At 30.0% G+C, this 25,973-nt stretch overlaps 2 protein-coding genes, 1 long non-coding RNA gene and 1 pseudogene across 3 annotated transcripts; 3 read left to right on the top strand and 1 right to left on the bottom strand.

Annotated features, from left to right (window-relative positions):
- Window positions 1-5,176: 5,176 nt before the first annotated feature.
- LOC132949341 (uncharacterized) lies at window positions 5,177-7,969 on the top strand. The gene is made up of 4 exons (XM_061020192.1): window positions 5,177-5,807; window positions 6,094-6,162; window positions 6,301-6,393; window positions 7,693-7,969. Exons 1-4 carry the CDS (start codon window positions 5,559-5,561, stop codon window positions 7,810-7,812), a joined length of 531 nt encoding a protein of 176 aa, XP_060876175.1. The 5' UTR covers window positions 5,177-5,558; the 3' UTR covers window positions 7,813-7,969.
- Window positions 7,970-8,568: 599 nt separating this feature from the next.
- On the bottom strand, window positions 8,569-10,185 carry LOC132949342 (uncharacterized). Its single transcript, XR_009665089.1, has 3 exons — window positions 9,120-10,185; window positions 8,974-9,045; window positions 8,569-8,793 (listed from the first exon to the last, which is right to left on the bottom strand). It is a non-coding gene; the product is annotated as an uncharacterized LOC132949342 (long non-coding RNA).
- Window positions 10,186-14,806: 4,621 nt separating this feature from the next.
- LOC132948874 (uncharacterized) lies at window positions 14,807-22,329 on the top strand. The gene is made up of 5 exons (XM_061019552.1): window positions 14,807-15,096; window positions 18,668-19,277; window positions 19,703-19,771; window positions 19,924-20,016; window positions 21,949-22,329. The coding sequence occupies exons 1-5, from the start codon at window positions 14,816-14,818 to the stop codon at window positions 22,072-22,074; spliced, it is 1,179 nt and encodes a 392-aa protein (XP_060875535.1). The 5' UTR covers window positions 14,807-14,815; the 3' UTR covers window positions 22,075-22,329.
- Window positions 22,330-25,104: 2,775 nt separating this feature from the next.
- Window positions 25,105-25,227, top strand: LOC132949821 (5S ribosomal RNA; annotated as a pseudogene).
- The last annotated feature ends 746 nt before the right edge of the window (window positions 25,228-25,973 follow it).

The following is a 25,973-nucleotide window of genomic DNA, read 5'->3' as shown; positions in this document are numbered from 1 at the left end:
TATAATCTAGTATGTAATTATTATAACATTACTAGGTAAGTACTAGGTAGCTTGGTATATTATTTACCTAAGTACGCACTCAAAAATAAATATAGCTGAATACTTATTACTATTATATTAATTATTTCATGAATATTAAACTCAACTGTCATATTTTACTCAAGTTGTGTCTCGCTCTAATTGTTAGTCGTACTTTTTTGCCAAATCGACGTTCTGATTCTCCGATAGTTTCAAAAAATAATAATAAAAAGTATTCGTTTTCAATTAAACAAGAAGTTTCTTGCAGACGCTTATTTGTATGTACAATTCAGAAAATGGCGAGTGTTTTTATGGAATCTGGATTATTGTACCGGAACACGAAATCACCGTATTATATTTTTCTAGAATGTATACGAATGTTTGTATACTTAATTTTTTCTTATCATACAATTTTCAATATGGGAATTGTTTACTTACTAATTAATTTCAATGTTGTCAAATATTGGTCCATCGTCATAACAGCAAGAATATCGGAGAAATGGATAATAAAGTATGAATAGTTAAAATATATATTTAACATGTGTAGAAAATATGATAAATAATAATTGGTACTTATAAGTTATGGGTAAATTTATTTGTATATGCATATGTAGCTTTTATATTTAAATAAAATACTATGAGTCCTGAGAGTAAGAATGTAGGTACACTAATTTTATAAATAAACTGCGAGCGAAGCAAATAGTAAATTTTTCAGGGTCCTTTCATTCGGTTCCCGGTAACAAAAAATTGACCTATCCGCCACTGTTCTAAACTTTTAACTCCTAACTTCCTTACTTCTTTTCGTATTTTTATTCTAGTACACATAATTTGTCAGACACATTAAACTTTTTCGGGGATAAAATAATCAGCTATCCGTGAAGAGCATTATCTGATCTATAGTAGATGTTGAGTATACATCACATAATATGATTATATGAATAATACTTCTGTAATGGGATTGTACAATTTGAATTAAATAATAAATCATTCTGTCAACCGTCAACGTATAGGTATTTCTATGGATATTTTACTATGCATTTATATTGAGATTACTAATACCATTGATTATAAATACTACCTAGTATTTATAATCAATGCTAATACTGTTTCCACATATACAGAATTTATTTTTATCATCTAATTAAGCTGGTTACAAATATTACTGTCATTAATTCATTATTAAACTTAAAAATTGTTATTGTTATTATTATTTTTGTAAATTATATTGGACTCACTGCCCGAAATAAAAAAATAAATAATAATAATAATAAATTATTATTTTTATTATTATTTTTTTTTTTATTTAAATAAGGCTTCAACTCCTGAGGTTATTAGCCTGTGAAAATTACAAAAAAAATATTAAGTGAATATTGGTCTTACAACTATGGGGATACATTACGTTTAACAATATAGGGATTTTGTGGGATATATATACATTTAATTATTTAATTATTAGTAATTTTTCTAAATTAATTTTACTAAGTCTATGTTTTTGAAAAAATTATATATGTTTTTAGTGTTCTCTTCACCAAGTGCCTGTTGCATTGTTGATGGGTTTGGCTGCCTTGTCCGCTAGTTCGTTGCCATTTATGCCAGTGTGAGAGGGGACCCATAGAAATAAACCATTACAATTCCATTGGATTAATGAACTCATGCTTGGAGATAAGGATTAGAAGAGATTAAGGGGAAGAGCGAGAGAGAGAGTAGAGATGAAGGAAGTTAGTAGCGAAGGGGGGATGAGATAGTGAGAGAGGCTATGACAATTGGGAGAGGGATGAATCCGTTTGGTTTTCATCGAGGGGGATGATTTGGAAAATGACGTTGGCAAGTTTGGTAATCCTGGTCTTCATTCTTCTGTCAACGAGTGAAGGTCTTATTAACTCAATTGTTTCAGATAGTTTCTTTATGTCGGTGCCAGACCCTTTGCACAAGTCTTGGATGTTAATACATTTGTTGGAGGAGTTTTCTAAAATGTACTTGAACTGTGTGAAGTTCATGGGTATTTTATCGTTTATTGCAAAAATTGGCTCCACAGATGCTAACTGTTCATTTATTGAATCTGAATTTTTTGTTGATACACAATCTTTTAATTTGTCCGCTAATTTTGGTTTTTTGTTGTTGTCTTTTGTTTTGTTTTTTTCGATTTGTGAGTTTTCTGGTGTAGAAGAGATATTGTGGGATGTGGGACTTGGTGAAGTGGGAGAAGATGAGGAGGAGGGACATGTTGATGTGGGTGCTGGGCGTTTGTATGTTTCTTTTATGACTTCGCTGTTGGGTATATCTTGGGAGTTATTGTTAGTTACTATTACCTCGTTTATTGGGGCTGATATGTCGGTGTCCATAGGTTTTTCTATTTCAACTATGGGCAGATTGGTTTTTTCATTAAGATTTACTTGGTTGTTTTGATTTGTTGATATTTCCATTTTTGTTGGGTCGTTTATATCGGTTTCTATAGGTGTGGTGTGGTGTGGCGGATATATGAAGTGTGTATTAGGGCTGTTAGAATCTAATTGGGTGGTTTTGTTGGTTTCTAAATTACTTTCAGTATTATATCTGCATGATGTGGATATGTGACCATTTTGGTTGCAGACAAAACATGTTAATGTGTCATCTGTGATAAAGATGTGGAACGAAGTTTCATCTTGTTTTATGACTAAAGAGCCAGGTAGTTTGTGGTGGTCTTCGGGGTTGATGTAGATCTGTCTTCTGAAACTTGTGACGTGCGCGAATAATTCTGAAGAGCTAACGGTTTTTAGTGGGAATACTGCTGATGTGGTACGAACTCCTATTTCGTGTAGAGCTTTGATTATAGAGTTATCAGGTATAACGGGGTATACATTAGATAAGGTGATTCTTTTAGACGGGTTTATCAGCTTTCTTATTATAATTTCTTCATTGTTTACTACAATTTTCTGGTGGTTTTTAACCAGTTCGTTAGCTGTGTTTTGATTGTTGAAAAAGATACAGAAAAATCAAGTAACAGTATACACTATACAATTAATATAATATACAGATTATTAGTAAACAAAAAAATCATAATTTTATAATAATAATTATCCTTATTAAACATGCCAATTAAATATGCCAAAAAATATAAAAATACTTAAAAATAAAAACAAACAAATCATACAAATTGCAATGGCCGGTATTAAGTTAAAAAATAATTATAGACAATTGCGTAATAACTAATAATCAAAAAATATGTAGGTATATTATATTATTATGGCATTATATGTTATAATACTTATAATATTTTGAACTGTTAACTAAAATTATGAGATACAATTTGCATCTATTCAAACCATTAAGCTTTCTCTAACACAATAATTTTTTTTTCATTTTGAATTTTTGAGTTTACTTAGTAGAGAAATATCATTTAGTTGTACATAAAGAAGGCCTTAATACTGGTGGAGTTTCCATATACCTATTGCAGGTAAGAAAATAAAACTGACACTCTGTCACTATGTCAATGTCAACTCTTTACATTAGACCTTTTCACTATACCTTTTTATCTAACCGGTATTCTGGTGGAGTTTACAATCGCCCAGTTGGAGTACTTCCAGCATTGACCCGTTTGTCAAGTCGCTCACTTGAGTCCCAACCTCCGACTAGTATAGCGGAAAAATTGTATTCTATACCTTAACTGTATGTCGTTATTTTTAAGTTAAAAACCAACTGTTGCCAATACAAAATATAGTACATATTATTTATCATAATATTACTAGGCACTAGGTAGGTATATTAAAACCAACGTATTTACGTATCAGCTAGATAATAGTGTATATAAAAAGATTGAACAAATTTAAATATTTTGAAAATTTCACCGTGTATAATAATACTAGCTGAACCCGTGCACATCGTTGCCCGTTAAATGTACTAACTCTATATGACTCAAACTTTGTTCAATTCGTTATTTAATATTCGGTGTATGGTGTTCAAAATTAATCTTAACTTTTCCGTTGCCTAGAATAAAAATTCTGCTTCGTAGCAGTATACATATTATCAGGTAGGCAATCGACCTGCGGTAGATCGCGGACACCATGCTGTTTGCACGTAAGTGTATGATTTAACTCTAAAGTATAAAAGTTATACCAAGTTTGTCATATTCTACCTATGGTGGATTAATATAATCAATTAATACAAAATTCTAATCTAACCATACTAAAATCAGATTAATAAAAAAAACCAAATTTAACCATTTTTAAATTAGCCTATCTTCTTCCCAAAGATCTAATCTACACACAAACATTCAATTATATATAAATATATATATATTGACAAAAAATAATGATCCAAATCAACAAACATGCCCAATTAACCAATAGAAACCAATATAATCTAATACTCTATTATTATTTTAATTTTCAACAATAAACTAAATTTTTTATTATTTAGTTTATTTTTTTCTGTACAGATGACGCCACTGTTGTATTTTTGACATCCAAATTTCCAACTTTACCGGTGGATTTTCCTAAAATTTTCTTTCATAGAAACCTTCTCCGTGATATACTCGTTCGTATAAAAAAAAATCATAAAGATCTGATAAGTAGTTCCAGAGTTACCCTGTACAAAGATTTTCATTTCTCATTTATAATATAGTTATTGTTTTTAACCACTTATTGCACAGCGTACAAACTTCACAGAAACCATCTACATATCAATCTTAATATGCCCTGACATTTTTATCGAAATCGGTTTGGTGGATATTGAGTTATAAAATTTATTCAAAATGTACACTTATTTATATATATATATAGATAGTAGATAATAAAATATTTAATACTCAATATTATTGAATAATAAAAAAATAACAAATAATAAAAAAAACTAAAATCCGAAAAAAAGAATAAAAAGAGAATTTTGTAAAAATTTGATATTGGTTTTACTAAATGTATAACTTATGCCTTGTTATGTTTCATTAAATAAGTTAAAAATTGTTAATTTTTTATATTATCATATTATATAAACATCAGCCAACGTTACTGAATAATATTTCTGTAGATTTAGGATTAAATCCAAACATCTCATGCTTATAATATAAGCATGGTTATTTATCTAAGTTGCACTCAAAAATAAATATCGCTAAATACTTATCAGTTATCACTCATAAGCCGTAAACATATTTGAATTTATTGTACATAATATTATAGACTAATTGTATTTTATTTTATTTCAGGTTTATTAATGGCATCATCGAATTCGACAGCAAACTGTTTTTATTTAATTCATCATTCCCTGTTAAATTGTATTCAATAAGTAAAATATTTTGGAATATTATTTTTGCTATTTTCGTTTTATTTTATCTTTGTTGTCTATATTTTTTTATTAGACCTAATGGTTTGGTAATAATTAAAGACTTATCTCATTATGTAACAGTCTTGTTCTATTCACCAGACATTATTATCTTTGTAGTATTGATTACATCGCTTTATTATCTCAGTAAATTGGGGTATCGGTTTTGTGAATTGAATAGGTTATGGAAATGCTTACCTTTTGGATTACTTGCCTTGCCAGGAGGATTGACAAATACAGAGATAACCATGTTAGTTGAACGAATACGATTGTTACATGGTGAACTTTCTGAGTTGCTTAGATTGTTTAGTTTGGGGTACGGGCCAGTCTTATTGGTATATTTTACATTTACATTCGCCCATGCTGTATTAGAAACTTTTTTAATTACAATGAATAAGGATTCACTGAAGAATAATATTTTCCCATACATCTTCTATCTACAACACATTTTTAACATGATTTCAATCATCTACGTCACGTCGTGGGTCATTGAAAAGGTTTGTAATATTTTTTTTAATAACGAAACGATTAGTACATAATATACGCAGTTTTCTTATAATGTACTATGTTAATTTTAACGTTTAATATTATACGAAATATATTCACAAGGTACTAGACTTCTTTTTACACTATTTTATAAAGTGTAGGTATTGATATCTGTTATAACTTATAATATATACTTTTTTTATATTACTATTATATAATGTATAATTTCAATTCAAATAAGATTTTATTCATTGTGTATGTTTATTTATATTTAGCATTAACAATATATATTTTCAGAAAAAAAAAATTATTTCTTGTTTGCGATTAGTCCGAATTTCTGAAATGACTGTCCATACCAAGTTACAAGTGAATACTAAAATAAATCTAAATTATAATATTTATTTCGATTATAGTTATATTATGTGTTATCTAACTTTGGAACTGTTCGTTTTACGATTACCTACTATGAATATTTTTGGATCAATCATCGCTCATTAATAATAGATTAAAATATTCATGAAGCAGATATCAATGTATGAACCAAATGAAATAACAGCCTTTGGATTCTTCAATTTCGATTTAAAATTAACGATGTCAGTAAGTGCCTATATTATGATAAATAATTATTAACAATGTATATTATACAATTAAAAAAGCGGGTAATTGGATGTCACTGTGCTGTGCAGTAGGGTACAAATAGGTGTGAACTGTAATGAATGGTATTAAATTTGAAATAAATGATATAAAATCATTGTATACGAAAACAATTCTGAGTGAAAATTGTCTATCAGCCTATAATATTATAATAATATAAAAACCTAGGTATATTTTATGATATTATTGTGCTTAAAGTAATTAATATTAGTATTAGGCTTTAGTATCTACTACAGTTTGTTAAATTCATTTTTCAAAAAAAAAATACATTTTAAATCTGATTGCGTGTATAAAAAATATAATAATACATATTATACTCTAAAAGTTTTAATAGCACGAATAATATTTTTTAAAACTCAACAAAATTAACTAAAAGCGTTACTCTTGGTTTTAATATAATATAATTATATATCCAAGTTTGAATTTAAAATTTTTGTAAAAAATAACTGTATTAATATATTATTAGATTTAATGGTACGGTATGAACTATATATGATTATCTTTGTTTTAAATTTTCAATCCTTAGCTATAAAAGTTAAACATTTTATTCGTTTTTAAATTTTAAATTTCATAAATGTTGTCAAAATTTTAACTTTAACTGCATATAAAAAAAAAACTGTACATATGTATTTTTGATGTTTTACAACTGCTATTGTAAAAATATATCAGGAGTCTCGTATTATATTTTCACGGTTTTTAACACAACAAATAACATTATAGTCATTATAATGTTATTTGTTGTGTTAAAACATTATAATGACATTTATACAAAAAAAAAACCAAAAAAATTGAAATATGAAATTTCCAATAAATAGCTCAAAAAGAGTTGCAATATTTTGAAAATTGTATGGTGCATCGAAATTGCAAATATTAAATATTAAATATTCAATGAAAATGTCATGTTTATACAGTAAGAGTTACACCATAAACCATAATCGATTTTGCATAAATATTCCCATTTTTCCTTATTTTTTTTCTCGGTCACTTTTAAAAACTACTGGGAATTTTGATATAAATTTTGACTTTCCTAACAAACCAAAATAAATAAGTTATATTTATTTTTACCAAGCAAGATAAAAAATATTGTTATATATTATCTTATAATGCTAAAATATCTTTGATAGTACTAGCGCACATGGTGTTCTTTGACTAAGTTTAGGTGATAAGTCAGGAAAAGTGTATAGGTAATAATAACAAAATTAATAACTCACTTGATTACATCATATTAACATATTATTACAGATTTTAGTATTATTGATTACTGCAATCTCGACCATGCTTCAGATGAAAGATCACCCGTGGATGTTGTACTTGAAGAACGCATGGACAGTCAACAATGATTTTATGCAAAATAATAATTAATAGATACGATTGGCAGGGATTCCGGGAAGGCAGTGTCTTAAGTGCCTACCTACGTAGCTTGTATCACGAAACTCTTGAACTCTTCTGAAAAATATTGAGAATAAATTTTATATTAATTGTATCATGAAATTGTTTTAATCTATTTATCAAGTATTTAGGCATCAATCTTTATTAAAAAAATCCGTTTGTGTACCTATTAGTACGCACGAGCGCACGACAGAACAGTGGCGGATCCAGGGCTTAATTTTGGGAGGAGCATGGGGGGGGGGGGAAAAGTACAAAAAGTTTCAAAATTGGCTAAACACAGTGTAAAACAAAGGAAAACTACGTCGATAAATGCCCACTTTGACCTCCTCGTGGATCCGCCAATGCGACAGAAGTGAATACTTAAATGAATATTGAAGTTGATTGGATGTCAGACAGACGTTGTATAAGCATCGCAACGACGATTAAATTTATATAAATTATAGTTATACGTATACTTATCAAAAGCTTTTACGATAAATACAAACTATATATACATAATACATATTATAGATACACCATACACGGCAATACTATGCTATTGAACGCGAAATACAAAATATTTTTATTTTAATATACTCTAACATATTATACATGCATTGTTCTCTATTAAAAATATGTTTACAATAAATTATTATATAAAATATAGTTTATTATTTGATATATATGTATATATATATATAATAATGTATGCATGTAGTAGTCCAGTCAATAGGGGGTTTTGCCTTGCAAAAAATACTAAAGTTTCGTCCCTTCTTGCCCAAAAAACATAATATACATATTATATGTTTAGTTTCGTGTTATACTGTTAATACCTAGTATTGCTAAAATATTTTTTTATTAATAACTTACCTCTTTTGATATTTTTTATAACATTGATATAACCTTTTATTTTTTTTATATTCATTCTTCTCTGTAGATATTGTCTGCAGTACTTAATTTAATCTTTTGTAAATACTGAATAGTAGGTATGTAAAATATTTTATTTATAATGTAAATACTGAATAAGAATATAGGATAAATAAAGTAACATGATTTTAAAATATTATTAAATGTATTATTTTGTTTTTAAAAACATTACTTATGAAAAATAGAATAAAACAAAAAAAATATTATAGGTACACGATAAATATTTACAGATTTTAAAATTGTATTTCTTCTTTTTTCCCCTTTCGTTTCCTTTTCGTAATCATACATTTTTAACTGAAACTGAATAAAACAAATTATTATCTACTTTCTATACAGTATTATATTTGCAGTTTTCTAAATTTAATTATATTTACTTTTTTCCGCTTTGTTGTTGTTACGTCTTCGTGATCTTAATCGGAATCGCTAACTGGTCATCTGGTTGAATGTCGGTAGGAGCATTTAAGCATCATTCACCGTAGCATGTTTTACATGCAACCGAGCAGTCCATCCCTTGTTTCCAATAGCCATAACTCATAAGCCGAATCACAATTTTTCAAACAACCACAAGAAATATTTTCCAAAATATTTTTAAAAGCACACAAACTAACAAAAAAATTATGAATGCTGCCCCCCAAAATCATGTTTTTATTTCCTTTGCCCCTTTTAGGTAAGTTTAAGCCGTCGTGAAAATGGTCAAAATACCATTCCACACTTTCTCTTTACTAGCGGACAGATCCCTCGGATCCAAGGAATACCCAGCAACACACCCAGTAAACGACATTCAAGCCGAACTTCCCGGCTAGGCTTTGAAACATCCACATAAGGCAATTCCCAAAAATGGAAGGCCAGTTTCAATGTACATGATCACTCTACCCTGCAACCCAACCAATAATAAAATATTCAATCTCATATCAAACTCCTACATCTCAATCAGATAGTAAGAGGGCGGCATTTTTAAAATACTGATAATACTCTATTGTTAAGACTTAAGAGCGGCAAAATCAAATTTTGCCTAGTCCACTATTTTTCCGTGAGCCGGTCCTGCCCAATCTGTAGTGCGATAAAAATGTATTATCGAGAGAGATGGGTAGACGGGGTAGTGCGGAGTAAGGCGGAAAATTACGCAGGGTATGGAGAATTATGATGGTATACACTATACGCTATCGGCACTTATATTACATTATTTTTATTTCTACTACAGAATATTATTAGTTGAGTACGGAGTTGATAATTTATCATAGAGTGTAAAATATATGTGTGTTCACTTGCCTTGTATACCTGTAAAAAGTACTCGTTGATCCTTGTTAGAATGGATATATCTTTGATTGGTGTGGATCGATGCACGTTACTATTATTTTACGACTTATATTACAATATCTTATACCAGTTATAATTTCATATTTTGCTTATGCACTGTCGACACTTTGTATTTGCGATATATTATAAAGACAGAATGGATTTGATAGCATGTAAAGATTATACGAGTGCTTTGAATTACAATATTGATTAATGAGGGGACGGAGTGGCCGAGCGGACTAAGGCGTCGGTTGCGACGCAGCCGACCCGAGTTCGATACCTTGGCCGCGGGCGGTATTTTTCTTCGGGCAGTCACGGTGTCCGGAGAACAAGTGCCGCCACCCCCCCCCCCCCCCCCCGGGCACGGCAGAAACCTACGGGTGCCCCATTAGAAATTCTGCCAAAACACAACACACACGTGTACCAACCCACCAAATTTAAAAACCTACAGTGCCCTCCCCCACACCCAATGACCTATGTTGCTGCGGATTACCCAATAAAAAAAAATAAAAAAAATATTGATTAGTATTTTTACATATGTGTTATTTGGAAACTATTTTCCTGACACATATGTGTTTTTATAATTTTATAATTATTTATTTACTAATATCATGGATTTATATATTATATTAATTTATTATGGTATTTATCAGACTACTCAAGCAGCACTTGGAATGGATTTTATTATTTGTTTTTAATTGATATTTATACAACACACATTTCAGTCACTTATATATTTGAGGTCTAGTCACTTAAGAAAAAAGGACTTTCGGCACATCGCATAAGTCTGTCCGGTTCTTTGCTCGAGATCTAAACTGCAAATATATTTTGGCAACCCAACGTCTAGGAAATACAATGAATCAACAAACAGTACTTAAAATGGAGTTTATGTAGATTCTTATATAGGTTGAGATGTATTTTATGTAGTATTTATAATTTGGATTAGATCTTCGGGAACGTAGCGTTTGGATATGAATGTATGGATGCCTTCCCTTTCCCTACATAGCTTAATGTTATTGAAGGATCATTGGGTTAATAAAGAATTGAAATAACAGTTTTGTCATGGTACTATGGTAGGATAGTATAGAGTGAATATATTAAAAGTGAACTCATACCTGGTGTTAGAACCAACGCAATAGTTAAGTTAACTTCGTGGAGAAAGATTAATTTCAGATTAAGAAAAACTGTACGGTAGCACATAGTTTTGCTGATGGTGGCGTTGACGTCGTCATGTGTGTTTATTGCAGCAGCGTACTGCGCCGACGTGGCACATCGTATGGTTGTTGAGAGTGGCACCGTCTCGGGATGATGATTGATTGATGTCTGGGAGATGTGTGCACTGTGCGTGGCGTTTAGATATAAGGAAGTTATAAGTTTGTTGTGTGAATTTTGCAAGCGCGTACCTTCATGTTGTGTTTTTCCACATTGTCGATGATGTATTGGCAATATACAATAATGGTGTTTTGCATGTTAGGTGCTATCTTATTATTCTGGTTGCGCATAGTTTTGGCATTAATATCTGGTTGTTTGACAGAATATCGATCAATGCGCATATGCGTACATCTTATGTTGTATTTTGCACATTGTCGTTGGTTTTTGGCAATATTGGTACGAGAAAAGTGTTTCGTATGTTAGGAGCTATCGTATTCTTCTTGTTGCGCATAGTTTTGGCACTGATATTTGATTGTTGGATCGAATGTCGTACAGTGTGAATGTGTGTACATTTTACGTCGTATTTTGCACATCGTCGTTGGTCTTTTGGCACTATTTGCACTATAGAGGTGTTTCGCATGTTAGGTGTCATCGTATTATCCTTTTTGCACATAGTTTTGACATTGATATCTGGTTGTTTGACCGAATGTCGATCAATGCGCAAATGCGTACATCTTATATTGTATTTTGCACATTGTCGTTGGTTTTTGGCAATATTGGTACGAGAAAAGTGTTTCGTATGTTAGGAGCTATCGTATTCTTCTTGTTGCGCATAGTTTTGGCACTGATATTTGGTTGTTGGACTGAATGTCGTACAGTGTGCATATGTAGGTGTAAATATTATATGCTGTTTTTTAATGCTATAGAAAGCCGGTTGCGTAACGTTCTTTTATTTTTATTATTTCTTTATGCCCAAATATAGGCAACTTTTAGTGTGTGGCCGTCTCGTGATGTTAATTGCTTATTGTGGAGATGAGTTGTTTTTTTTTAAATGATGATGTAATTATTAAGGAATGTACCTAATATTATTTTATATTGCGTAATATATTTTAATTGCGTTTGAGTTTTAATACTTATAAGTATGTTCGTTTTGTTCTATAAGTTTATTTAAGTATATAAGAGTATATTATTATTTATATATTACAAATCTAATTAAGTATAAAGCAATATTAATGTTTAATTTTCGATTATAAATATTGGATTCGACGCATAGTCTGCATATTGATATCATTGATATTTAATTATTTCATGAATAATAAACTCAACTGTCATATTTCACTCAAAATGTGTTTCGCTCTAATTATTTGCCAAATCGACGTTCTGACCCTCCGATAATTTCAATAAAATAATAATAAATAAATATTTGCTTTAATAAAACAAGAAGTTAATTTCAGGTGCTTATTTGTATGTACAATTCAGAAAATGACTAGTGTTTTTATTGAAACGCTAAATCTTTTTATAACTGCTTCTAAAATAGTTGGGCTAATGTACTATTGTTGTACCATGGAATCTGTGTTTTTATTTTATAATCCATTTTATAAAAATCTCTCAAAAATGTAGCTGCCTTCAAAATAGCTTCATAAATTTGCAGCTCCAAAACTAAAATTAGTAGCCATCCTGTATAGGCCCTATAATATAGGCTATTGAATATTTATCTAAGGAGCTGAGCATAAGGACAAAAAGACAGAAGTCGCGTGCCGTGTTGTCATGGAGTCTTTTTTTTTTGTTTATACACGTGTATATGGTGGTAATTTTGCTGTATATTAACCGGTTTCAAATCAGTGTTTAAAAAAATTTTACTACAATAATATTATTAACATCGTTAAAAAATAATAGATATACAAATAGAGTAAAAAAAATGATTTTGTATTAATTGATAATTTTTTTCCGGACTAAAAAACTACCGGATTGTATCAGGATTATAGAGTCAAATTTATTATTAGACACTTACATACGCATCTAGCGGGGTCAGCATTCTACCACAAGTAGATTATCTACCTGATAATAAACTGCTTGCAAAATCACAAATGAGTATCACAGGCAACGCCGGTCGGGATGGCTATAAATTCAAATATAATATCATAATATACATTATACACCACGATTAAACATAGCTAGTATGGTTGCCCAACGAATCTAGAAAAGCGTCTACCGAAATGAATCTCCATTATCAGTATTAAATAGCCGGAGACTTACGCACTAGCACTTATTTGTTGTAGTGACTATAAATGCAATTACCTTACAAATGTAAATTGTAGTTCCGTGATAGCCACTATGACATATAAGCGCTAGTGCTTAAGTCTCCAGCTGTTTAATTGAACTTTAATACTGATTATAGAGATTCATTTCGGTAGATATTTTTCAAGTATGGGAATCATGGGTCAATGGGCAACCATACTATCTATAGTCGTGATATACACTTAAAAATACATTTCTTCCACAGCGAGTTGAACAATCACAATTAATTTCCTGGCAAGCTTTTTCCTAATTCAGCTAGTATAATATAATGATAAACGTATAATCATGATTTATGATTATATTTTGTCCATTGCATATAAAAGTAAATTTTCTTTTTAAAATATAATATTTAAATATAATTCAAATCCTTAACAACTATAATCAACCTTTTTAACAACAACAATAATATACTAATCATAAGATAGTAAGTGAGCATATTATTGTCAATAATAAATTGAGCTAAATAAAACAATAAACATACGGAGCGATAAATGTATTGATTTTACAATGGTGTGTGTTTTTTATTTTTATTTTTTTTTCTGTCTGTGCTTGGAAATATAAAATTAAAATTAAGGAAAAATAGGAATTTCAATAGCAAAAATCGGTTTTTGACAAAGTCATAGTTTTTGATATAACAGTGCTTACTGCTCAAATCACTAATCAGGTTGACTTTTTCTATTTTTTTACTCCCGCGGGACGTTAAGTAAGGTAGACTTGTTCCGAAGTTTGTCGTTATCTCGAGACTACCCAATGCAGTTTTACATAACAAACCGAGGGATGTTTTCGACTTAAATTGTCCAAGCCAATGACCTGGGAAAACTTATCCATAGATAGAACCTAACATGATTTATTTTATTAAGTTTAAATATATACATATAATATAATATTCTACTGGATATGACTATAGCTAGGTAGCATCGTCGCAAACACTTAATATTCAACTTTACATTCAACTTCATATAGGTAATTTATCAATGTAATAAATAATAATAACATTTTAATATCCCAATTATTATCAACTATATTTATCTAATCTAATAAAGTATTAATATTTAATTTTGAGTATGGATATTTGATTCTACATATTCTACATATTTGTATTATTCATATTTAATTATACATGAATAATAAACTCAACTGTCATATTTTACTCAAGTCACGACTCGCTCCAATTGTTGCGCGATGGTACAAAAAGTCGTACTTTTTTCGCCAAATCGACGTTTCGAATATCCTATAATTTTAATAAAATAATAATAAAAAGTATTCGTTTTCAATTAAACAAGAAGTTTCTTGCAGACGCTTATTTGTATGTACAATTCAGAAAATGACGAGTGTTTTTATGGAAACGTTAAATCTTTTCATAACTGCTTCTAAAATATTTGGACTTATGAATTATTGTTGTACCATGGAATCTGGATTATTGTACCGGAACACGAAATCAACATATTATATTTTTCTGGAATGTATACGAATGTTTGTATACTTAATTTTTTCTTATCATATAATTTTCAATATGGGATGTTTTTACATACTCGTTGATTTCAATATCATCAAATATTGGGCCATCGTCATAACGGCAAGAATTTCGGAGAAATGGATAATAAAGTATGAATAGTTAAATGATATAGAAAATATGATAAATAATAATAAGTACTTATAAGTTATGGCTACATATAATTTTATATTCATATGTAGTTTTATATTTAAATTAAATAATATGAGAGTAAAAATTATCACCTATTTTATAAATATACTGCGAGTGAAGCGAATATTTAATTTTCGGGGCCCTTTTATTCGGTTCCCGGTAATAGAAAATGTCCCTATCCGCACAGAATAAATTCTTAATTCTAAATTTATTCTGTGCTATCCCCCACTGTTCTAAACTTTTAACTTCTTACTTTCTTATTCCTTTTCGTATTTTTATTCTACTATACAGAAGTCTGGCATAATAAACATTTTTGAAGATAAAATAAATTACCTACCTGTGAAAATCATTATTTTCTTTATATTATATGTTACGGATATATACCACAAATTAAAATTTAACTTCTACCTATAATGGAAATTATTTTATGACTGGAAGATAGTAACTCTCCAATAAAAATATTTAATTTAAATACGATTACGTACGATACAGTACAAGCATTGTATTTAGCAACTGCATGTCTACAGAAACTAGCTGAAGAGGAATATAAACATAATACAAAAATCGCCACGTCAGTTTAACGCGATTTCTATATGGACGATTTTCTTAGTGGTGCTGCGACCAAGGCAGATGCAATTACATTGCGTGACCATCTGATTACAATAATGGCTACTGCGAAAATGGAACTAGGAAAATGGTCTTCTAATGATTCGAGCATTCTAAGCGTTTTTACTCACAGTGAAACAAAAAATGAAAATTTACACAAAATAAACGAATCCTTTACGAAAATACTAGGTATGTACTGGAATGCAGGTACAGATAATTTTCATTTTAAAATTCACCCAGTCGAAGACAAAGTGTCGACACCTACGACTAAACGCGATATATAACGCGATATTGCACGAAATTTCGACCCGCTTGGTCTAGTAGGACCGATCGTAATTCGAGCGAAATTAATGTTGCAAGTTCTATGGCAAGCACAGGTAAAATGGTGTGAACCTGTTCCAGATGAAATACAACATGAGTGGTGTGAATATAAAACAAAGCTCTTAAATACCACGTCAATTACAATAAAAGAAGAAATATGTGATATACAAATCCGTGGTTTCACGGATGCTAGCGAAAAGGTTGTCGTCTATATTTAAGATTCTCAGACCGTGCCGGAAATAATTTCTCAAATTTGATATGTGCGAAGTCAAAGGTTGCCCCGATGAAGACGGTGTCTTTACCGCGTTTAGAGCTATGCGCCGCACAGTTGTTGACACGAGTAGCATATAAATTAATATCAAAAATGCAACTAAATTTATCAAAACATCAGTATTGGACCGATTCCAAGGTCACCATATGTTGGATAAAGTTTACTTCAAAAAACTGGAAATCCTTTTTATCGTATCAGGTTGGCGAAATTCAAGAAAAAACATTAGTGAGTGAATGGTTTCACGTGAAGGGCAGTGAAAACCCCGCGGACATCATATCGCGTGGATGTTGTGCCACCGAATCATTCACTCAAAGATGAAGAATACGGGCCGATTATTAAACCGGAAGAGTTATCAAAGGATTTGGTAGACATACCGGAACGAAAGGTTGTGAGTGTAAGTGGTTTAATTACATCCGAAAATGAATCGATTGTTCATAAGTAGTCGTCTATAAAAAAAATGTCTCGAATTATTGCGTATTGTTTACATTTTAAAAGTAATTGTTTAAGTCCTAATCAGAGAAAAAATGGTTTTCTATTACCGCGCAAAATAAATCAGGCGAAAATAAAAATTATAAAATAGTGCAAGGTTATTATTTTCCTCGAGAAGTACAACAGCTGAAAGCCGGTAGCCAAGTATCAAAGAAAAGTCTGCTCTATAGATTAATGCCATATCTGGACGAGGTGGGCATAATTCGTGTGGGTGGAAGACTCAAATATGCTGCATCCATAAGCACTTTTCGGAGCCACCCTGCAGTGCTACCAGCTAAAAGTATTTTTACTCTAAACTTAATACGCGAAGAACACGAAAATCGAATGCATAGTGGCCCTCAAGCTGTCTTAGCATCTATACGGGAAGATTATTGGCCGATAAACGGAAGAAATATTACGCGAAACGTTGTGCGTAAATGCGTAGTCTGTTTTAAACAACGTCCAGTCGTTGTACAACGCATAATGGGTGACCTGCCGAAGGAAAGAGTTGAACCAGGTCGTCCCTTTGTCAAGTGTGGTGTCGATTACGCCGGTCCTTTTTATTAAAATCCGGACTAGGAAAAAATTCCCCGAAAACTAAGGCTTACTTTTGTTTATTTATTTGTTTTTCGACACGCGCCGTGCATTTAGAACTAGTGAGCGATTTAAGTACCGACGCTTTCCTCCGTGCGTTAAATCGATTTTTTGATCGACGTGGGAAAAGTCAAGAAATCTATTCTGATAATGCTTTTGTTGGCGCAAATCGACAGTTGAAAGAATTATATATATTATTACAAAGCGACGAACATCAAAAGGACTGTTGAAATGCTATCAGACCTATGTGTTGAGTGGAAATTTATTCCTCCGCGTTCCCCACATTTCGGTGGTTTGTGGGAAGCCGGAATAAAATCAATGAAGTACTTATTGCGTCGCGTCCTAGGTGATGCCCATTTTATGAGGAGTTATTAACTATACTTACACGTGCCGCGAGACTTGTTTAAATAGTCGTCCTTTGACGCCTATTTCGTCGGATCCAAAGGATCTAATCCCTCTTACTCTCAGTCACTTCCTTATAGGATACTCTCTGACAGCCATACTCAAAACCGACGAGACATCGTTGCCAATCAACCGTCTGAACAGGTGGCGCCGGGTATCTCAATACTCTTAAAACTTGTGGAAACGATGGAGTAGAGAATACTTATCGCAACTACAAGAAAGATCCAAGTGGGCGAGTTAAAAAGGTCCGAAAGTGACGGTTGGTTCTGCAGTTTTACGACAATCTCCCGTCTTTACGATGGCGCATGGGACGCATTATTTCCAATGTAACGCGTGGGAAGGATGGTGTGATCCGAGTCGCGGAAGTCCAAACGGCGGGCGGCATGGTTTCTCGAGCTGTACGAAAGTTGTGTCCATTACCTTTAGAGGATATGTCAACCGAATAAAAAAGTCAATTATTAGGTTCCTTTTCTATTTTTATTTGTAAAATCATTATTAGGTATATCATGTTTTCTTATTTTTTTATATATATTATGTTTTCTTATGTTTTGTTGAAACAATGTTTCAAGGCAGGCGGCATGTTCGGTGCCGACGTCGACTAAAAAGCGATATTTTCTATTGTACATGATGGCCACCCTGTTGGTTCACTATCACGTATTCTTATAATCAATATAGGCACGGTTAATTGAATAATATAACTGAAAATTTAGAATTAAATTCAAACATTTCATGGTTATAAATTATAATATTAGCATGGTATGTTATTTATCTAAGTACACAGTTAAATACTTATCACTCATCAGCCGTAAACATTCAAATGTATTATACATATTATTATAGATTAATTATTGTATTATATTTTATTTCAGGTTTATTAATGGCATCATCAAATTCGACAACAAACTATTATTATTTAATTCATCGATCCCTGTTAAATTATATTCAAAAAGTAAAACATTTTGGAATGTTATTTTTGCTAGTTTTTTTTTGTATTTTCTTTGTTGTCAATATTTTCTTATTTTACAATTTGGTAGAAGAATTAAAGACTTATCTGATTATTCAACGGTCGTGTTCCATTCACCAGATATTATTATCTTTATAGTAATGATTACGTCGCTTTATTATCTCAGTAACTTGGGGTACCGGTTTTGTGAATTGAATAGGTTATGGAAATGTTTACCTTTTGGATTACTCGCTTTGCCAGGTGGATGGACAAATTCAGAGATAACTGTATTAGTAGAACGTATACGATTGTTACATGCTGAACTTTCTGAGTTACTTAGATTGTTTAGTTTGGGTTACGGGCCAGTCTTATTGGTATATTTTACATTTACATTCGCCCATGCTTTAATAGAAACTTTTTTATTTACCATATATAAGGATTCACTTAGGAATAATATTTTTCCATACATCTTCTATCTACAACACATTTTTAACATGATTTCAATCATCTACATCACCGCGTGGGTCATTGAAAAGGTTTGAAATATTTTTTTTAATAACTAAACGATTAGTACATAATATACGCAGTTTTCTTAAAATTTACTACGTTTATTTTAATGTTTAATATTATACGAATTATATTCACAAGGAACTAGACTTATTTTTGCACTGATTTATAATTTTATTTGTAGGTATTAATATCTGTTAAATTTGATGTTAATTACACTTGAGTTATAATTTATCAATTAATTTTTAAGACTATAATTAATAATATGAATTTATGTACTAGGTATTAGCTTACCTAAATAGCTAAATGCCTAGTAAAAATAATAATAATAATAGATATACATTTTTTTATTATTATAATATTATGTGTAATTTCAATAAAAATAAGATTTTAAGAATATTATTCATTATATTATAGGTTTATTTATATTTAGCGTTACAATATATATTTTCAGAAAAAAAAAATTATTTCATGTTTGCGATTGATCCGAATTTCTGAAATGACTATCCATACCAAGTTACAAGTGAATACTAAAATAAATCTAAATTATATTTAATCTAATTTTTATTTCAATTATAGTTTATAGTTATATGTGTTGTCTAATTTTTGTGACTGTTTGTTTTATGATTACATACTACGAACCTTTTTGGATCAATCATCGTTCATTAATAATAGATTAAAATATTCATGAATCAGATATCAATGTATGAACCAAATGAAATAACAGCCTTTGGATTCTTCAATTTTGATGTAAAATTAACGATGTCAGTAAGTACCTATATTATGATAAATGATTATTAATAATTTGTACCTATATTATACAATTAAAAAGAGCGGGTAAGTTGGTGTCGCTCTACCGTACAGTAGGTTACAGTAGGCTACACTGTTATGGACGGTGTTAAATTTGAATTCAATAATATAAAATCATTGTAAATAAAAAACAATTCTTAGCTAATACCGTCTGCCATCCATAATATTACATAACTAAGTACTAAGTAGGTATAATTTATGTTATTATTGTGATTAAAGTAATTAATTTTATTATTAGCCATTATAGGCATTAATATCTATTACAGTAAGATAAATTTATTTTTGCCAAAAAATTATCATTTGTGTGTATAAAATACAATAGTTTTATAGTTAGGTTTCTTTTATTGACGAATAATATTTTTTACTTACAACAAAATTAACTAAAGTTGTTATTCTAAGTTTTAATAAATAATTTCGTCCAAGTTTGAATTTAGAAAGTTTGTAAAAAATATCTGTGTTTATATATTATATTTAGATTTTACGGTACACTAAGAACTATTCATGAGAATCTTTGTTTTAAATTGTCAATCCTGAGCTATAAAAGTTGAACATTTTACACGTTTTCAACTACAAAAGCATTTTTTAATTTTAAATCTTATACCTTTTTTCAGAATTTGAACTTTAAATGCTTGCTTAAAAAACTGTGCATATTTGCTTTTAATGTTTTACAACTGCTATCGTAAAAATATATCAGGCACCTTGTATTAAATTGTCACGCATTAAACACAACAAATAACATTATTTATAGAAAAAAAAACTGAAAAAATTTAAAAATTGCCGTAATAAGCTCTAAACGAATGAAAATATTGTATCAATTATATTAATAGAAAAAAAAAATTAGTGTAAATTCCAATTATCTACTGTTATTAGTTTTTGAATAACAACAAAATAAGAAAATCTTTGTATGAGAAATCAAGTGAATATCTAATATTGTAAAAAACTTCAAACGCTCATAAAAATTCAATTTGAATTTCCTGTAGTCTTCTGTTTTGTTAAATGTAGGAAAACTTAAGTTATTCCCGCAGAGTGTATTTTTGAGGACTAAATGGCATCGGCACCGGGCGCCTTAAGGGGAATCTTGTATTAAATTTTTAAAGCCTAGATATAAATAAAAAATAATTATAAATTTCGAACTCAAAATAATTTTCTAATTTTTGGTATGTTAATGAGTTTTGTCAACATATTCACTTCAGACGCTCATAGAATATTATTGTAGATTTACGCTCAACTTTTTTATTGCCACTAACGAAAACCTTACGAGGAACATTGTGTTACATTTTCAAGTACTTTGACCTAGCATAAAATAGACAATAATAAAAAAAACTTAAAAAATTCAAAATGTTCTTACGCCTATAAATAGGTCAAAAAGAGTCGCATTATGTTGAAAATCTTATGGTGCTTTGAAATTGCAATTATAAATATTCAATGATAATGTCATGTATCTACGGTAAGTTATACACCATAATCCAAGGTCGATTTTGTCAAAAACAGTTTTGCGTGTATATTCCCGTTTTTCCTTGATTTTTTTTCTCGGTCACTTTTAAAAACTACTGGGGATTTTGATATAAACTTCCCTTATAAACCAACTACCTATATTCACCAGAAAAGATAATAAATATTTTTAAAATTTAAGGTACTAAATCAGTATTTACTACATAATATTATTACCCAACCAAGTTATCCTTATTTGTACCTAAAAAGATAAAAAATATTGTAATATTTTGTCCCATTATGTTGAAAAAACCTTTATCTTCAATTTTACTAGCACTAATTCATAGAGCACGATATTCAGCTATGACTAAGTTTGGTGTTGAGTCAGGAAAAGTGTATAGGTAATCATAAAAAAATTAAAACCTCACTTGATTACATTATATTAATATATTATTACAGATTTTAGTATTATTGATTACTGCGATCTCGACCATGCTGCAAATGAAAGATCACCCGTGGATGTTGTACTTGAAGAACGCATGGATACTCAACGTTTATAATAATATGCAAACTAATAAGTATTAAGTATCTTATACATTACAAATAAGAGGGAATCGTTGATTATTACCTATCGATAGTAATTTTAATTTGTCAGTTTGAGTTTTGACTTATTAATTTATTGTGCACATTTAATTTTTAACATAACTTTTGATAATAATATAATACAATTATAATTCATATTTGATTATTTGATTATTTTTATAATTTCAAGATTTTTAGGTCATCAAGTTCCTAAATTAATTTTATAAATATATTATAGTACTAAGTTATATGTGGCTGTTATCTAACCAGTTAATTAAAAAACTTTGATTATTTTGACTATTGTTAATATACTTTATTTTAAAACATTTTTAAATTTTAAAAACTTTATTACATTTATTCACAGATACCTAGCTATCTTTACTATGAGATTAAAACTGGCTTCACTTTTTTCATGTAAAATGTAAAAATGTTCGCTATCTAGTATAGTATAGAAATCTATGCATTTTTTAAAGAAAAAGCCAGTGGCCGCATAGGGGGGGGGGGGGGGGGTACGGACCATCCGGCCCCCACTACGTGCGCACGCCAATGATGCCATATGCACATAACCATATGGTTGGATAGTTCATTTTTCGATGAAGGCTATAAGTATAAGATATATAACTTCACGCTACAACCAATAGAGGTGGAGCATCAATGAACCAACAAACTCTTCAGCTTCATAATATTAGTATGGATTTACTATTTTTGTTTATAAACAGTTGCTATTGGTTTTAATAATAATAATTATAAGCCAGTGTATTTTAGTACAGAATTTGAACCACGGTTTCGATGGACCAATTTTTTACATTTGTTGATAGTTTAGAAGTTTAGAGTTAAGTTATACACTTACGTACGCACCACGTCGGGGTCCTCGATCTACCATATCCAGGCGCGGACTGGCTGGGATGCTGGGATGCTACAGCATCCCTTGCCCTAAAATATATTTGCCTAATATTATTTATTATATATTTAAAGACTCTAGACACCTAATGAACAACAGATTGTTACCAACTTACTATTACTAGTAATCTATAATATTGTACAACTTTGATTCAAAGTTTTTTGTAACTTGGTACTTATTTACGTGTTTAACGTATATTCAATATTTTTTCAAAACAAAATAAAATATATTAATATTTTATAAATAATCTACATATTGTATTAAATTCGCCCCAACAATTTATGTTATTTGCCCTTTAAATTGTGTAGCATCCCGTGCCCTATTTTACCAGTCCGCGCCTGAACTGGTCCGTAAGTTTATAGACATTCTAATACATTCTCCCGGCAGTGTCAATAGACACAGTGTTTGAGAAGTTATATTTTTTTGGTACCTAATTAATTTACAATATGAATTATTATAAGTTACCTATGTAGGTACTTGTCCAAAACTCTACTACCGGGAAGCCATTGGTATTTATGGTACAGCCTTACGAAGTTCACGATTTTCGGTGTTTTACGCACCCGTACAACGCTTAAAGTTTACCGAGCTTAAGTATAACAAATTAATTTTTTTTTTAATCTAGGTAAATCAACGTTTTAAAATTGATGATGCAAAAATAATTCTGACACCCACCCATGGTGGATTTACATAACAAGTCGAGGGATGTTTTTGATTTTAATTGTTCGAGCAAGCGCAGTTTGCGAGTGACTACACCGGATATATTATATGAAAATACCAAAAAGTTGAATTAGCTATAATATAACTTAAAAATAAGACTGACCGCTAAATTCAGACTTCTCTGTCGTTTTCAGTTAAAAACTAATGATTTTCGGCAATTAATTTTTGAAATATCGTTCATAATTCGTTGTAACTTGTAATTTATATACCTATTTTAAAAATATTATTCGTGGGTAATTGAAACGTCTAAAATGTATTATTATACAAATATGATAATAAACAAATAATAATAACTCAACTTAACCGGCTACGGTATTAATAATATTTAATAATATCAATATAAGTATAGTATACAATATCCTAGGCTGTCAAATCGTCTCCACTTGGAATTGTTTTTCGTATACAATGATATTATATCATTGAATTCAAATGTAACACTATCCACAACAGTCACCCACTTGTACCCTACTGTTTAGCAGAGTCACTTCCAAATTTTATTTTTTTTTAATTGACCTCCCTTCTTATTTAAATTCTGACAAACGAGTTTTGGTTAAGTATATACGGCCCTGTCTACGGCCAGTAAAACAATTAGGATTCTTGGGGTCCCGGACAAAGTCAATGTATTGGACCCTGAGGTATATGTATACAATATTTGTTTATAGGTTACCTATACAAAAATAAATAATGATGGTGATTTTTTTTTTAAAAACCTAAAAAATTTTATGTGAAGGCCCACTGACCAGTGTATTGTTATTAAAATATAACTACACTTTTAGTGTTCTTTTTTTTATTATAAATATTAATTAAAGCTTTCCACACATAAAAGTAACTCAATAACAATAAAACAATAAAACACTATAAAAATATAATTTTAAAGATAAATATAGGTATTATTATGGATAAATAGGGGGCCCTTGTTCTTCGACAACAAATTAGATAGCATGATAAATTATAAAAATAGATATTTTTATTTAATATATTTTATTTGATTTAAACATTAGATTACAATGCAATTATTTAAAAATTTAAAGTAGATGCTGTGCGCCGTCGGGGCCCCTTGAGCCAACGATTAGCAGCCCTCTACAGGGGCATTGCCCCGGCTGCCCCTGCGGTTGTTGCGGCACTGTTATAACTGGTAATTCAGTTATTGATATTATAATATATTATATTTATACTATTTGAAGAAAAAAAGCATATAACTAGAGCAGTAAAGCAATATATTATATATTACTATAGTTTAAGAATTATTAAGAGAATATTTTTGGATTTTTTAGAACATATTAGAATCCTATTTTAAACCTAATAATCCATTATTTACTTATAATTAACTTATATTATTGTAATATAATATAAAAACATGAATAACATTTTGTTAGATAGTTTATTTAAATATTATAATTTTTCCACTTGAATTCGCCAACGACCATACCACGTTGAATACACCAGTTCACGTCCGATCACTGAAGTTTAGCAACGTCGGGCGTAGTTAGTACTTGGATGGGTGACCGCTTGGGTGGGAACACTACGTGCCGTTGGTATTTTTTGCTTTTTTTATAAACGTTACTTCTTTATTTATTAAAAGAAAAAAATTTAAGTAAAATTTGTCGATTTCAGTTCATACAAATGATTTAAACTTACGTGCCATTCACTCCAAATTCCCTTAGTCCCTACACCCTTGTTTTGTCAATATAAATAATTTCCATCGCGTTTACAATCATTAACAATTCATAACTTTCTTAATTTAATTTTGTTTAGTTCGCCAAAGCATTCTAGCCAATTAATATACCTACTTGTCTTATTCTGTACTGAAACATAATCATATAGAATATAATATGCCTGTTATTATTGATTAATGTATTATGTATTAATTGTATACCTACGCACCTTTACAAGTCATTATATTATTTTGTTGTTATCGCTATAAACGTTTTGTATGTCAAAATAAATGCCATTCGATTTTATGTGTCAATACTCAATTTAGTCGTCGTTTTCCTTTGCTCTTTGCATATGCAGTGAAATCTCGATAACTCGAATCGATGACAGGCACAAAAAAAAATTAAAAAAAAAAAAACACACATCATTGTAAAATCAATACATTCATCGCTTCGCTCAGAATCTAAAATAATATCTATTTTAAATATATAGACAAAAATAATTTAACCACAAGTTAAATTAAACGTTTACTTTTGAATATTATTATTTTAATTTAACACCAATATTTAAATAAGTTTAAACACTGATAATTTTTAATAGGCATAAAAATTAATTTTAGACTGATTGGACT

This window comes from Metopolophium dirhodum, chromosome 7, assembly GCF_019925205.1.
Source record: "Metopolophium dirhodum isolate CAU chromosome 7, ASM1992520v1, whole genome shotgun sequence".
NCBI lineage: Eukaryota > Metazoa > Arthropoda > Insecta > Hemiptera > Aphididae > Metopolophium > Metopolophium dirhodum.
This window is presented reverse-complemented; position numbering and strand designations above follow the sequence as displayed.